Source organism: Pyrgilauda ruficollis, unplaced genomic scaffold (genome assembly GCF_017590135.1).
Source record: "Pyrgilauda ruficollis isolate IOZ18807 unplaced genomic scaffold, ASM1759013v1 scaffold37, whole genome shotgun sequence".
NCBI classification, from domain to species: Eukaryota; Metazoa; Chordata; class Aves; order Passeriformes; family Passeridae; genus Pyrgilauda; species Pyrgilauda ruficollis.
Window position 1 is genome coordinate 8090113 of NW_024525156.1, and position 16727 is coordinate 8106839.

General features: G+C 39.6%; 1 protein-coding gene across 1 annotated transcript in view; it reads left to right on the top strand.

The window, feature by feature from the left end:
- TRIO (trio Rho guanine nucleotide exchange factor) overlaps nucleotides 1-16727 on the top strand; it is a 242880-nt gene that overhangs the window by 222551 nt on the left and 3602 nt on the right. Inside the window, 13 exon segments of the mRNA XM_041476043.1 lie at nucleotides 61-111; nucleotides 332-409; nucleotides 1335-1526; nucleotides 2398-2575; nucleotides 3403-4172; nucleotides 8325-8572; nucleotides 9372-9510; nucleotides 9870-9897; nucleotides 10726-10888; nucleotides 12891-13012; nucleotides 14601-14679; nucleotides 15275-15475; nucleotides 15914-16052. Coding sequence (XP_041331977.1) covers nucleotides 61-111; nucleotides 332-409; nucleotides 1335-1526; nucleotides 2398-2575; nucleotides 3403-4172; nucleotides 8325-8572; nucleotides 9372-9510; nucleotides 9870-9897; nucleotides 10726-10888; nucleotides 12891-13012; nucleotides 14601-14679; nucleotides 15275-15475; nucleotides 15914-16052 — 2388 coding nt within the window.

Here is a 16727-nt window from a genome sequence, read left to right on the forward strand (position 1 = left end):
GATTTCTTGTTGATGATTAATGAGAAAAGAAATATTACTTGATTTTTTTTTCTTTTTCAGGACTTCCTCAAGTATTCTAAAAAAGCTAATCTTGACACAACAGAACTAGAGGTACTTGAGACATTTTCTCTTAGTGATAGGAATTCTTTTAACTCAGAACTTCTTTTGTTCTGGCAGAGTCACTTTCATTTTCTAGTCTTCCTGAGAAAGTGATTATAAGTGTTTACTTCTTGCATTTCTGTTCTAAAGCAACCATGTTAAATGAAACAAAATTTTATCCTGCTAACTCATTTGGAAAATAAAGCTTTGACTTTTTATTTGTCTTGAACAGAAAGCTGTAGAGGTCATGTGTATAGTACCAAAACGGTGTAATGACATGATGAATGTTGGCCGCCTGCAAGGATTTGATGTAAGTTGGCTGGAGTTTTTCTTAGAGATTTTGTCAGGTTCTCTAGAAATTAATCATTAATATTGTGGGGAGAAATGTGTACAGTGCTTCTTCACTGTATGGTTAGCTGGTGCAAAAAGCAGTCAATGAAAAATCAAATCTTAGCCCTGCCAAGGACTTTTTCCTGGGAAACATTACCTGGTGTATCAGTCACACTAGGTAAAGCCCTTCTGCAAAATCAAGAAAGGGCTTTCTTACTACAGTTCCCTTGTTGGCTAAAGGGTTGCAACACAGTGAAATAACCAGTTATCAGCAGGTGACCAGACCTGACTTCAGTAGTGTAGACAAAGGAGGAGACACTAAGGTCCATCATGTACTTGAGGCAACTGTAGCTCTCCTTGTTTTGTTAACTCTAGAAGAGAGAAATTAGCTACTGAAGCAGGATGCATCAGTCAGGCCACAGTCACATGTTCTACTTGCAAAATATTTTGTATTCTGTGATGCAGACATGAACTCAAAATCTGCCCCTACTCAGCACCCTGGAAGATTATATGAGTAATTGTTGGAGTTATTCAGAATAGAGAAATGAAAGCCTTAGTGTTCCAAGCCTCAAAATGCAGGATGAATTGAGAAGGGTGGAGTGGATTTTTGGGGTTTTGGTTGGTTTGGGGGTTTGTTGGTTGGTTGGTTTTGGTTTGGTTTGGTTTGGGTGGGGTTTTTTTTGTGTGTGTGTGGTTCTTTTTTCTTTTTGATGCTGGAGTTTTTTTGAGAAAGAGCACAATAATATCTTGTGTATAGGAGGAGAAGTGAATATATAGTGGTCAGTAACAGTTGGAAGGTGGGAAATACACAAAGCTATTTGTCATGAACATGTGCTCAAAAAGGCTGATTGAGGAAAGAAGCAAAGAACTTCACTAAATGTGTTTTTTCTTGCCTCTCTGTTTAGGGTAAAATTGTAGCCCAGGGTAAGCTCCTGCTCCAGGACACATTCTTGGTTACAGACCAGGATGCAGGACTTCTGCCACGCTGCAAGGAAAGACGGGTCTTCCTGTTTGAGCAGATTGTAATTTTCAGTGAGCTGCTAGATAAAAAGAAAGGTTTCTCCATGCCCGGATTCTTGTTTAAAAACAGTATCAAGGTAACTGTTGTGTGTGAGTCTTTTGTGTCCCCTGCACAAACTCTGCTAAGGTAACATTTCTCATTCTGTGGGCAGTCACGAGTGACAGCTAGGTGTGCAGCCATAGAGCACAATGAGGTCTCAGTCATTTCCTGAAATTACTTCCTACCAAATTGGTTCTCACTTCAGTGTTAAGTGGAGATCTTTGGATCCCAGTACTCTGATGCCTTCTGCATGAAGCATATCAAAGCAGGACTTCTGAACAAAGTACTGAACAGGTATTCACAGAGTTTAATTTTCAGCACTGTGCTGTATGTACACCACATTGCAAAGTCATTGCAAGTAGAGATAATAACTCTTTTTGTATCCTTTCTGATACCCAAATATATAGATAATATTTGTAAGTAGTGTGACCTTCTTAGATATTCCTCAAACAAAATAAGTGTTTCCCCACTTCAAGATTTTCCTGAAAAAACCTGATGATACTAGAACTCAGCAGCCCTCATGAAGTGTTTTGGGTGGACCCTGCTTCCCCTAATTCACCTTGCTCCTCTGCCTGCGACCTGAACCTGTTTATGTTTATAGCCCTGGCTGAAGAGCTATTATATATATATATATATATATATATATGTATTTATATATATAAAGAAAAGTGAGGGATGGAGAACATTGGACCATGCTGTCCTGCTGGAGATTGTTCAGGCACAGTGTGTCAGTTAGCTGTACACTAATTCTTAGTTTACTGGAATTAAATAACTTCATTTCATGGTATTATCTTACTACAGGAATGCGTGGTTATCATTTGAAGATCTGACTCTACACTCATAAGAAAGACATTTTAAAGATATGTTTCCCATAAAATACATGGTTTTTTGTTTTTTTTTTCGTGAAGGTGAGTTAGATTTCTCTGGAGGAAAATGTGGACAGCGATCCATGTAAATTTGCACTAACATCAAGAGCGGGCGATGTCACGGAGACCTTTATTTTGCATTCTGCCAGTCCCGGAGTCCGCCAGTTATGGATCCATGAAATTAACCAAATTTTGGAAAACCAGCGCAACTTTTTAAATGGTAAATTATTTTCTTTTACTGAAAGTTCGTAATTGGATGACTTTTCTCTCATCTCTTTTTTCTTGGCTTTGAAATGTTTTGCAAGTTGCCTTTCTCCTGAGCTAATACAGAACAGTTGGGTGATATGTGCCGCATTTCTGCTTCAGAACAGATGCTTGCATTTATTATAAGAGTGGTAGTCTGAATTTACATGGTGTTCTCTTGGTGAAATTTTCCAAATGTTTTGTAGGAGTGACTCAAGATAGGTGCCATCCGTTGAGAGCTTGTGTACCCCTTTTAAGCAACTGCAAGCCTTTAAAGGCTAAACCCAAGTGGAATTTTAGCCATCTATTCAGAATATGTTTTGCTTCTATTATTTTGGTGGCCATTGTTGTTGCATCTTACTCTGGTACCAACATTCAGATTCTGCAGGAGAAAAGTAGAAGGTGGTATCAGCCTCTGTGACACTAAAAGGTTCTTGCTCTGTTTTTCTGTCTATCAGTTGTTGTCCCAACCTAGATTTTTTAAACAGTTGTTATGAGTAATAACAAGCAGAGAATGTGGAGTGACACCTGTTTTTTCCCAACTTGGCTGCTGGCTGACAGTGTGATCCTAGGGGAAAACATCATCTTAGTTTCAGATGTTTAATCTTTAATACAGTAGATACAGCAGGTCACGAAGGTTAGATACAGAAAAGTGACTTGAAGTATGTGGCATCTTTCCACTGGTAAGGAAATTTATTTGAACAGCACTCCCCTTTTTGCCAGTAGACATGTCTGTTTTAAACTGTTCCTGTTCCCTTTCCTGCCCCCTTTCCCCTGACCGCCTCCCCCTCGCCCCCGCTGCAGCCTTGACGTCCCCGATCGAGTACCAGAGGAACCACAGCAGTGGTGGAGGCGGCGGCGGGAGCAGCAGCGGTAACAGCGGTGGCCCCAGCAGCTGTAGTGGCATCCCCAGCTCCAGCCGTAGCCGGCCATCCCGGATCCCCCAGCCTGTCAGACACCATTCCCCAGTCCTGGTCTCCTCTGCAGCCTCGGCCCAAGCAGAGGCAGACAAGATGTCAGGTATGTCCATTCACAATCACTCCCTGCCACACTACAACACCTCTTTAGAAACTGGCCTGAGCCAGCCAGACAGGCACCCTCCCAGTGCAGAGCCGGATGGTCCTCAGAGAGAAGCTGAACAGATTCCCAAGATGAAAGTTATTGAAAGTCCCAGGAAGACAGCAGGAAACATTTCTGGCTCAGCTGATGGAGCCCAGAAAGACTCACGTGGAATCTCAGAGGACAGTCGAACAAGAAACAGCATAGGATCACTGACGCTTGGGAAGCCAAGGCCAGGAGCCATATCTCCAATGAACTCTCCTCTGTCCACGACTTTCCCTTCTCCTTTTGGCAAGGAAACCTTTCCACCCAGCAGCCCCCTGCAGAAGGGCTCCTTTTGGAGCTCCATCCCAGCATCCCCTGCCAGCCGCCCTGGCTCCTTCACTTTCCCTGGGGACAGTGACTCCCTCCAGCGGCAGGTCCACCGCCACTCTTCACACAGCAAGGACACAGACCGCATGAGCACATGCTCCTCGACCAGCGAGCAGTCAGTTCACTCCACCCAGAGTAATGGGGTAAGAGCGGAGCACCTCTGTCCTGCGAGCTCTTCTAAAACCTTCCATGCTCCCTTTCTGTGCGTTGCCATCATTCTCCGTACTAACTTCTGGCTCTCCGGTGCTGCACTGCTCTGAAATAATCAACTGTTCCGGTATCTTCTGCGCATTAAAAATCCAAGAGTGTCTACCTGTGTGTGTGTATATATGCAAACATGGCTATGTATACAGACACAAAAGCAGCTGCTAACATTAGATGCGATTTCTGCCTCTGCTGAAAACATCTATCACTAGGCTGATACCTACTAACTTCCTGTCCTTGCTTTTTTCGTCTCTAATTTGAAGGCACATTATTAACATGCTGAAGCGTGGCAGCCAGAGCACCTTGGGGTATGCATTGTGCCAGCACTTAAATCTGACTTAAGGATTTTGGCAGATTGCCTTGGGGCTTTTTTCCCTTTCACACACAGATTTCCCACCATTATCCTGTTGAGTTTTAACTTCGTGGAGATATCTACGTTCCTTGGGCTGCTTGAGTTTTATTTTTTTATTAATGTATTTTTCCCCCCCACTCTCCTTTCAGCCTTAGTTGTTATACATCAATCTCTTTTTAAATCCTGTGTTTGATCAAGGAAGCTTTCTGCAATCCACTCAAAATAGGCCAACAAAACCTAGCGACAATAATCCTACTTCTACTACAACCGAAACGATTACCCGCTCCACTTGTCTTTTCTCCTTTGCAAGAAGAACTGGTTTCGGTTTTCTGGAGATTCAGCCTCTTAGTGTGCACTTGGTGTGTTTGTGCAGAAATCCAGGCTGTCAACAGAATCTACGTTATCCCTAATAACATCCACCAGGAAAGCAACACAGCCAGCACTGGGGCACGTGCAAATATAAAGCAGAAATGTTGAGGCATTTGCCATGGAGGCAGTAGGCAGGTTATGGTGCCTTTCTTTTTAAACTCACATTTGATTTTTCTCTCACTAAGCATTGTGTTCATGAATGTTTGTTTTTCTACTCTCTCACAAATGGTATACAATGCCAGTTTTGCAAATCACCTAACTTGCTGGACCTTTTTTAAATGCATGTGTTTCTTTATAGAACTGTTTAACATACAAAGCTTTCTTGACTTCTTAGTTCTTATACTTACTTTTATAATAGCTTCAGAAGAAAAAAAATTAATGCTTTGCATGTTTTGTAATTTTATCCTGATCTTCCTTCAGCTTTTTATTTGGTTTAGCTGTCTTGTCTTTATCTTCAGTCTAGCAAAATGTGATGTGATGTAATGTAATGCAAAATCTGGGGTAATTTGAATATTTTGCATTTACTGCATAGTATATGAATTAAGATGGTGGTACTTGCATAATACTAATTCAGGTTGCTGCATAAAAAAAAAGAGGAGAAAGATGGGATGGCACTGAGTTTCCAAAACATTTGGATTTTGATACTATCTCAGCAAAGACACAATTGCTTGTTTTTATCTCACTGTAAAACATAATGTTGGAATGCATGTGTTCTGCTTCACAGCTCTATGTTTACAGCTATATAACTCTTTTATTTGGTAATTGAGATGGGCCATAAGTCCTCATTTATAACCTCATTTCTAGACCAATCATCAGGATTCCACACCACAGTGAGCAAGTTGGAGAAAAGGGGTTGTGAAGGTTTATTTTAATTTAACTATTTTTGTATGTATATACACATGCACATATGGCTATGGTTGATTACTTAAGGAAAAATTACTTCTAAGAAGAAAAAGAGTAAGTTTTGCTAGTTGAGGAATATGGGAGGAACTTTATATATTTTGTTTGTAGATCCTCCTCTAATCCCATAGTTGAGGTCAGTGACGGCCAGAAGTACTTTCAGTAAGAAAACATTACTGTGCAAGAATAATTACTTCCTTGGAAGGCAAAAGGAAAGGCTATCTCCCCGTGGTGAGAATGAATTCTGGTATAAACACATTCTCAGGAACATTTGTCACTTAGTAGTTACCAGACAGTTGTTTATTTAACAGATTTAACTGTCCCCATTGAACATAAGAAATATTCAGAGTTTATTATGATCCTTCAAGACTTAAATGTCAGAAATAAACATTATGTTATAGAAAGGTCAGTCTTGCAGTTACACAAATTTTGCTGCATCCTAAGAAACAACGTGTTCAGGAATAGTGTGTGGGGTAAGGTTTGAGGCTCAGGTTGATATTGCAACTTTCCTTCATCTTTCCCTGTAAGTCTAACAGGACGAGTCAACAAAAGCTGCTTTTTTGAATAGAGTAGTTTTTCATCTAGGTAAAAGAATGTAGCAAGTTGTCATCCTAATTTAAATAATGACCGAACATGAGACTTAATTTCTTTGATTCAGCTGTTCCCAGTTTGCCTGAATCATAGAAAGGTCTTAATAATACAAAAGGCCATGCAGGCCATCCTCTAAATGAGAAAAAACTAGTTCTCCCACTGGAAAGACAGCATCTTAAACTAATGTAAATATCCTTTAGTAGAGTTAAAATCCACAATGAGATCTTTCTCACTGAGGTAGCATATGCTTCATCATTCTAATATGGCAAAAAAGAAGATTTGAGTCACTCATTTGAATATAACAATCCAGCTAGAATAAAATGTACAGAGCCACTGGCACTCCAAGCATCAGGGTGTTATACGTGCTATGAAATTAGTAATCTGAGAGTGTTCCATTCCAAATGTCTTGGTTTCTCAGCCAGAGTCCTCAGGGAAGCACAGGCACAGAGGGATGGAGTGACTTGTTCAACGCCTTTAGCAGATTGCAAGGGAACAGAGTGTTCAGGGCTCCCAGTGCACCATGCTGTTAACTGAACCCCTCTGCATCTCCTCAATATTTGAGAAATATTTCACAGTTTGAGGGGGAAAAAAATGATGCTGTTTTAATCCTGTGTGCCAAGTTTTCCACTGGCTACTAGCACATGATGGTACTAATGGGGTTCTGCTCTATAAGCAGTAGGAGTACCCAGGACATGGGTACTCATTTCCTTCTTTCAGCTGAGCTCCTACTGAGCCACAGTGAGCCCTCACTGGCACTGAGTGACCTAAAACAATTTGAAGTAAGAACAGAGACAAAACAGAGGCACACACACACTTTGTGCCACATCATTAGTAGGCCATTCACCTTGGTTTTAACTTGTTTCAAGAAAGAAATAATTACTGACAGAGTAGATTGTGTAATCTGATAATAGTTTTCACACTTCCATTTATTAAACCTCATATGAGGAATAGATGCAAATTGACAAAGTAAGCCTTACTTTTAAAAAATAATTTCCAATAGGTTCGTTGTCAGGAGTAGGCTTTTTGTTCTGCAAGTGATGTGATTTTGAATGTACACCTTCTCAGCCATAATTATCTTTCACAAATGCTTGCTGGGGAAATGAACAAGATCATGAACAGTAGTTGAAAGTGTATGATAAACAGGTAAAAACACTCAGCTAGTCACTGATCAATTAGAAAGGATTCTTACAGTGGGTCTATTTTGACAGTCAAATAAATAATTTCTTATTTCAGTAATGTACTTCATCCTCTGCATTTAAAATAATAAACCTGATCATACAGATGCAACCAGAGATAAGTCTTGTGGTTTCGAGAGATGCTGTCAAAACCCTGTTTTGTTCTTTTGTAGTTGTCATGTTTTGTGTGCACAAGGGCAGTGTCTGAGTTCTGACAGGTAGTGTTAGGAAAGACTACATGTATTTTTCATTGTTGGAGTTTCCAATTATTATGAGCTAATGACTGTGATTTGGAAACTGAACTTAAAAGACCATGAAAAACTGTCTTATATGCTTGTACTATAGTTTTGATGCCTAATGAAGATTCAAGGTTCAGTGTCTGAGCTTGAAAGGAAGACAAGTTGAGATTTATTAATAAACTGACTCGTAGTTAATGGAAATTATATTGAGTAAGTGTATTGGGTATAAATTTGTGCAGCAGCACTACATAAAGATGTTCAAATATCAGACTAATGCACAAGATAAACAGACACAGGCAGCTGTAAAAGAGAAAACATTGCTCTTTTCTTTGACTACAGTTTAAACCAAGTGGATTAGGTAGGTAATGTAGCCGGCCAAGAACAGCCTGTCTTCTTCATGAGTTTTAAACTTGATTCTCTTTTTTTTTTCCTCCTGCTCTCTCTGCTTCTGATTGACGCTTGCAGAGTGAAAGTAGCAGCAGTAGCAATATCTCCACCATGCTGGTGACACACGATTACACGGCAGTGAAGGAGGATGAGATAAATGTCTACCAAGGAGAGGTCGTGCAGATTCTAGCCAGCAACCAACAGAACATGTTTTTGGTGTTCAGAGCCGCCACCGATCAGTGCCCCGCAGCCGAGGGCTGGATTCCCGGCTATGTCTTGGGGCATACCAGTGCAATCATCATTGACAACCCTGATGGAACCATCAAGTGAGTGTCTGGGTGTGTGTAGAAGGAGAGGAAGCAAGAAAACTTCCAATTTAGAGAAGACTTTGAACCTTTAAGGCCAAAAGTTGATGTGATCATGGAGAAATAAATGAACAACAAGTAGAACAAGTACTAGAGAGGTCCCTTAGCTACCGTCAAAATAAAGCTAGTGAAAAAGATCCCAGAAGCACATATTCTTTATTAAAGAGTTTCAATAGCCTAGTCTTCTGGGAAAAGAATGCCTTATCTAAAACCAGAAATCATTTATTTTAACTTGTTTATTTAATAGTATGAGTTGCCAGTCTAGACACCTTTGTCTAGCAAAACAGGGAATGTTTGTTCAAATAAAACAAGATTTCAGAGTTCCTAGATATGTGCTTTATGCCACAAACCTATTAAAATTACTGTATGCTAGGAACAACTCTCTCATCTCTGTGATGGAAGAAATTATATCAAAGTTCAGTTTGAATTTTATGTAAAGCTTTTGTAAGGCTGCATTTGGTATGGGTTTCATACTGTTTGTTGCTTGGTTTGATTGACAGTTTGCATTTTCATATAGAAAGTTTACCATTTGAGCAATGACTTCAAGGAATACTGAACTCCAGAGTACATTACTAGCTTTTCACAGTTTTAGCCAAGGGTGGCATCCCTTATGGAATACTTAATGCATTTCATTTTACTGTACTATAATACATAGAAATAACATTTTGACATACTTTTCCAATTCCATGTGCAACTGGATAATATGGGACATAACAGGGAGTTGAACAGAATTGATCAGAGTTGCATGTTCTGTGTTCAGGAAGTCAACGTCTTGGCACACAGCACTCCGATTAAGGAAGAAATCTGAGAAAAAAGATAAAGACGGCAAAAGGGAAGGCAAGCTAGAAAATGGTTATCGCAAATCCCGAGAAGGACTTGCCAACAAGGTTTCTGTTAAAGTAAGTGTTCAAAGATGTCATTTCCAAAAGAAGTTGGGTTGGGATTTCTTTAAAAGGAGCTTCAGTCAGAACTTCACAGGAGGGAATCAAAGGCAGCAGTGACTTTAGTGGACAGTTTCTGCCAAATCTGAAAACAGAAAGTTAGAACCTTCGAACCTGAAAGCATCATACGAAAAAAAAAAAAAAAAAGAGGATACCGCAAAAAGAATAGAGTAATGTTCAGAAATTGTGGTATTCAAATGTTTCTTGGATTTTTGTGGGTACAGCTAATTTGATTCATCTCTGTGCTTGGTTTTCTACCATTCTTTAAGTTATTATAAGATTATCAGGACATTAATTCTTTAATTTCTCCTTTCCAGCTTCTCAACCCCAATTACATTTATGATGGTAAGTTGTTTTAATTTTTAAAAGTTTCAGTCAACGAATTTGATTAAAACATTATTTGCTTGATATGAATTATGTCAGGAACTGAATGCTTTCTACCAAAATATATATGGGCTCTTTACAAATAAGGTAGAATGAAATACATCATACTTTTTTTTTAGGATGCAAGAAACACTTCTTTGTTCACAAATTCAAAACAACATAAAACACAAGGACCATATGATGTGTTCTGTATGGAAGTGTGACCTTGCTGAATTTGCAAAGTAACAAGGCCAGGAGTTGGAGCTACTTTATTTTCAATATTGCACCCTAGGGAATATTCAGGACCTCTCCAATGCAGAGGCAGATCAGGATAAAGATGGTGGCCCATTGGGGTCAGAGCCAAACGGAGGTGTTAGTTTAATAGACAGAAACAAAGGTTTTGAGTTTTTGAGTCTGTGGAAAAGGGAAAGCACTACAGTGCTTCAGTGGATGAAGTGTTTTTTGCAAACTTGGCTGGATGTGAAGATAGCCTAGCTGAGCACATCCTTAAATCCTTTTCAGTGTAGACTTTCCTCACTTACCATAAACTGGGTGTTTGGTTCACCATGGTAGGCTTCAGAGTTATCTGTGGCACAGCAGTAGTGTTGTGTCCAAGTTCATGTAGAGAAAAATTCAGCAGCCCTGTAGAGTCCCAGCAAGGGGCCTAACCATGGATGTGCTCCAAGGGCACGGGATATATATACCTTGGGAACCTAAAGTACTACTTCATCTAATAGAAAACAGTGTGAGGAATAGAAATTAAATGTATTTGCTTCAGTTTACCTAATGCCATTAATTCTCTTTTTCCAGTTCCCCCAGAGTTTATAATTCCATTGAGTGAGGTAACATGTGAGACAGGAGAGACCATCGTTCTTAGGTGTAAAGTCTGTGGTCGCCCCAAGGCTTCAGTTACTTGGAAAGGTCCTGATCATAATACACTGAGCAATGACGGTCATCACAGCATTTCCTACAGGTAATTTGTGCCATGCTCAACAGGAACTCCTGAAACTGTTACGTTTTTAATTTGCACCCCTGGTGCGGGACAGCGTTTGGCTTCGAGGCATGAGGATAGGGTTGCTCTCAGACAGAAATATATCATCACTGAGATTTTCCAGAAATGTTGTGTCACTTCTGCGTATGGCTAGGGTAACAAAATGGTATAATCAGTTGATTCTTAAAAACAAAATAAAATTAATCTGCTCTTTCTCATTAGCTATTGCAGAAACCATTGTGGTCTGTCACACTGACCTGGTCCTTGAAACAGACCAGTGTGTTGTGACATGCCAGTTCTGTGACAGACCCTGCCAGTCCCTTATTTCCATTAGTGACTTTCAGATCACACTGCTGTGTTTTGCAAAGAAGCCTCTGCTTCCTATTGGTGGGATGTCACTCTTCATTGTTGAAGTGTGGATATTAACATGTTTCTCTGTTTTTAGCTTTGCTATGATAGAGCATAACAGAATAACTGGTAACTCAAACACCAGGAGAAATTTTTCAGAACTTGTTATTTTGGAGTAGGAAGCTGCAGGTTAAAAAATACCTTTTTTTTTTCTGAAAAAACATCTTTTACATACAGAAAATGTAGTTTAATTTGTAACTTCAGTGTGAAGAAATGTCGTATTTATGAATTATACTCTTAATTCAGAATGAAGGGCTCTTTTGTGAAAACTTGATGGCATGTTATACTGTTCTTTACTTCCTGGTGCTCCTGCTTTTTCTTTTCATTAGGTTTTTTGTTTCTGTTTAATGGGAAGACAAAGGCAGTGTGGCAGCTTTACTCCTGCATCCAGGGCTGTCGTGAGATGTGCAAGAGTTAAATTTGCTAGGTTTAATTCTCTGTTACTCATTACGGAATTATATCCAGTGAATAATCTTGGCTGTGGCTGACAGATATTTAGAAATAATCCTGAAATGTTCTTTGAGTTGGGAAAAAGTGTCATCTTCCTGTGTTCCTAAAATTTACCTTCTTTTTTTTCCCCTGAGATTGTGTGGTGAAGACCATTGCAAATAGGTTTAGGTCAGTCAGTAAAATGACTTGTAGCAGCTGAGATGAATCCTGACTCACAATGGAAAGTCTGATAAAAGATCTTGAAAATATGCATTATATTGGGAAAAAACAACACGATATCAGGATTGGTTTGAGCCTAGAGGTGAAAGGTGTAGGGAGGACTTACCAAGTATTCACATTTTTAAGAGACTTGCAAATTAAATTATCTGTTGTTCATGTCCATGGCAGATAGTAAAAAGACTACTAGAAATTTATTGCACAGAGGAAACTTTAAGCAGACTTTTAAAGACAAAGCATCAAACAAAAAGGGTGGTTGAACAGTGAGAAAAGTTAAGGAAGAGCCTGCAGAGTCTTTCTGCTCTGGTATTATCTAGCTTAATGCTGTCGCTGCCCTGGAGCAGAGAGTAAACTTAAGTCCTTTCTAGTTTCCTTCCATCCTCATTCTCCCAGATTCTGAGGTCTCCAGAGCTGTGATGAAGCATGACTTTTGTGTTAAAGGGCAAGCCTGCTCTTACAAGGTGTGAATGCTCTGAAAGCACAAATGACTGATCAGCTGACACCTCCTGGGAGTCATGGATGGAAACGAGGCTTTCAGAAAGAACAAGGATGGATATTTGTCTCAATATGGTTTCCAAAAACTTGAAGTAGGTAAAGGAAGCAGGAAGAAGCAGGGGAAGCACTTGATTTTTCCAACAGTAAAGCCTGAGACATGGTGAGACAGAGTGTCAGTTGGGTTGTTTTTCTAGTGATTTGTAGGACTTCCCAAGATACTGAATGAACACAAAGTGCTCAGGTTCTGGTGGACGCTTCTGATATGGCAGGGCAGGGTTTTACTGTGTTCATCCAGAGAGAGATAAGAACTGGAGAATAAGAAGCATAAAGAATATCAACCTCACTTTGTCTGATTTCCACAGCTTAAGGTCTATGCAGTAACTGTAAAGTTAACAGCTGCCCTTGTGTTTTGCAGTGACTTGGGAGAGGCGTCGCTGAAGATCGTTGGCGTCACTGCGGAAGACGATGGTATCTACACGTGCATAGCTGCAAACGACATGGGTTCGGTTTCATCCTCCGCCAGTCTACGAGTTTTAGGTAGGCCAGCCTCTGCCTTCTCCTAGAGCCTAGGTGCAGTTGAAGTGCCTGGTACCCACAGAAGAGTAAAAAGCAAAGCTCAGCTCCTGGGTGCCCCTTTGTTAAAGGAGTATTGATAAGGACCCTTTTTACCTGTAATATATTATAATATAATATTCCTGTTTCAGCAGGAATAGATGCAGTTTTAGGATATAACAGATTAGAGGTTCATGCACACATTCCACAGTACTGTCAACATGGATTCACTTTGCCAGTACAAGTTCAAATACAGTGATAAAATCATATTTTATCATCAGCATTCTTAGTTTAGTCTCAGTGAATGTTATGATGCTCACATAATTTCTAAAGTGTACAGATAAGAAAGGAGTAGCATTACTTTGTAATTTATTTTTCTCCTTTGCTTGAACTGTAAAGCCACAATTTTTAGGAGAACATACAACTAGTTCTTGTCTTTGCATCATTGATCTACAGTTGAACCATTTCAGTACATGAAACAAGGCAACCTGAATGTGAGGAATGAAAAGGAAACGTGCAAAAATAAAAAAATGCCTTTGTTCTGCAGGCAGACAGCAAAGGGAAAAAAAAAATTTTTTTTATGTGTTTGATGACATAGTGATAAGTTTTGGGGTGTGTTCGTACACACACTTATTCTTGTCCTAAGTGTTCATAATTCTCCATTTTTAGAAACAGGGAAAATATAGACAGCAGGATCACAAATTTTCTTACAAGGCAGTTCATAACAATTGATGCCATCTGGGTCCTTTAGTGTATTGTGAGGTCCATATATTTTTCCACTGATGAGAATTAGTTAATAGATTCTAGCACAATGGCTTTGTCTCAAACTGACTCACATAAAAAACCCCAAGACATGAAGTGTCTCAGCTGATACAGGGACTTGTCCCATACCTCTTCAAAATACAGTCTTTCTTCCTTTTTTTCAAAGAGCTTTGCTGCTTTCCTGGAATTTTAAACCGGACTGTGAAAGATATGTCCCTTCCAAATCTCATCTGAAATTTTGGAGTATTTATATTCAGCCTCTTTCAGCTCTGCCTGTTGGTAGCTATAGTAAGTGCCTTACTGACGACATATTGAGGTGGTGATTATTTCAGGCACTTTCTGCTCACTGACCCAAGACAGACAGTAGCTAAGCCCTTGGATGAGTGTGTTGCAATATATAAAAGAGGCTGAAAGGGAAATTTTGGTCTTTATACTAGTGTTTCTTGAAAAGTAGGAGTTGCTCTCTAAGGTAGCTGCTACACTGCCTGGCCACTCCTTTTTCTAGTGGTAGGTGTATTATGCATTATAAGGTATAATGTAAGATGTCTTTTCTTTTTACTGTTTCCCTCAGCTTGCTAAGGTTACTCATTCCTGTACAGACAGTTGCCACTGTAACCTGAATTGTTTCCACAATAGAATTGGTTCTACTGCATTGGCTGGGCTGCCTTGGTGTATAATCCAGTTTGTTCTGCTGCCACCCTGTGTCTCATATGGGGATTAATAAGATGGGGTGATTCCCCTCATAGCCAAGGGATCTGAGTGTATTAAATCTTGGACATACTGTCCTTCTCTTTTTTGTTTGTTTGTTTAGGTCCTGGAAGTGATGGGATCATGGTCATCTGGAAAGACAACTTTGATTCCCACTATAGTGAAGTGGCTGAGCTTGGCAGGTATGTTCTGTATGCTGATCTCCAAAGCTGTCTGTGTCAAAATACTGACTTCTCTTTCAAAAATTAAATTCTCCTTGATAAATACTTAATGTGTGGATTTAATAGACGTGAGGAAGCAAAACTTTTACCAGCACTAGATGGCACTACAGAAACAGAATGCAGTTAGGGTGAAGTGGTATTGTAGGGATTTATTTGAAGGGATATATTTTTTGAGCATCCCTTACAGTGACTGACACTGCTTCTGTAGTGAAGTTCTCCTCAACCTTCTTATTTAGGGAATGAAAACTACAGACAGAAGTCTGAAAATGGGCAAGATAACTCCTGTAGAATATACAGTGGGCCAACTTAATGATGACCTTTGAAAGCTGGTTATTACTCTGACAGGCTGTCTGCAAGTATGATATAACAGATCTCTGTCAAGTTTCTACAGACATAATTTGTAGTAGATGCATGCACTGAAAATTCTCATACCCAGAACCTTCCTCTGTAAGGGTAACTTATTAGAGATCAAAAGCAGATCTCTTGGCGTATATCTTTCAAGTATGTCCTTATTGCATCTCTTGGTTAAATCTTTCCTTTCATTGTTGTGTTCCAGGGGCAGATTTTCTGTCGTTAAGAAGTGTGACCAGAAGGGAACCAAGCGAGCAGTAGCCACTAAGTTTGTGAATAAGAAGTTGATGAAGCGAGACCACGTTACCCATGAACTTGGAGTCATGCAGAATCTCCAGCATCCCCAGCTCATTGGCCTTCTCGATACCTTTGAGACCTCCACCAGCTACATACTAGTGTTAGAAATGTGTGTGGACTCTAAATTATCTGTAAAATGCAACTTTACAGCTGACTTTCTGGGGTATTTATGGTGGTTAATGAATAAGGAGCTCTAAAATTTCATAGCAGTTTGAAAGTACCTAAGTAAAATACTGCAGTTGTCTAATGCTGTTACTAAAATGTTGAGTTTAACACTCAGAAGACAGAAAATAGTGATATTAAATTTACATGTGGATGATTATCTTAGTCTGAAGGTTCAACAGTATTTTTGTGTCAAATGGCCACAAAAATGAATGAGGAATGTTGTGATCTGGTAGCTAGATATGATACCTCCTCTTCATACCCCAGTCCTTTGTGTTGTAAGCTCTGCAATCTGCAGTTACTGCTGTAGTCTGTAGCCTCTTGAGGTATTTTTCAGTTGTGATGCATGGATTAATCGAAAATACAACCCTTGTAATTCTAACAGGGCTGACCAGGGTCGCCTTCTGGACTATGTCGTGCGATGGGGAAACCTCACAGAAGGGAAGATCAGACTCTACCTGGGAGAGATTCTGGAAGCTGTGCAGTATCTTCATAACTGCAGAATAGCACATTTGGACCTAAAGGTGAGGTGTTAATGGGATTCTGGGCAGTGTGCATCATTCCGGGCATAAAAATCTCCCTCTTCTAGAAAACTTGCAGCTGGGAACAGAGAGCTGTGAAGTGCTTTGAGAGTCATAAAGGACTCCCCAATGGCTTGGGGCTTCATTCCTAAATGCTTTAGGTAACTCAGGCAGCAAAGCAGAAACTTTCAATTCCCTGTGCTTTCTCCTTATAGCTTGCTTGCCCTGTGTGGCCCTTTGTGCTGGAAATAATTGCCAACAGGAAGTTTTGCTTGATTATTTTTTTATTTATTCATTTATTTATTTAATTTCTGATAAACTTGCACCAGAAATCAATTTCTTTCTCAAATAGCATAGAGTTTATTGTGAAAGAGACTGCTTTTCCTCTTTTGCTGCAAAAATGTTTCTCATCTTTGCACTTTGACGGCTGTAATACCTAAATTAATGGTGCCTCTTTGGGCCTTTGTTCTTCCATTTGTGTGTTACTTGAACCACAAGGGTTTTATGCATTCTAGTTTAAAAAAATATATGAGAAGGTCCCAATGTAAATATTAATTAAAAACTTACTCCTTACACTTTTTTTTTTCACGTGTATATGAATAATAATTTTAGCATTGACAAGTCATCTTTATAGGCAGGGTCTCTTTAGCCAAATGGGGTCATGGTGAGAAGAAGCAA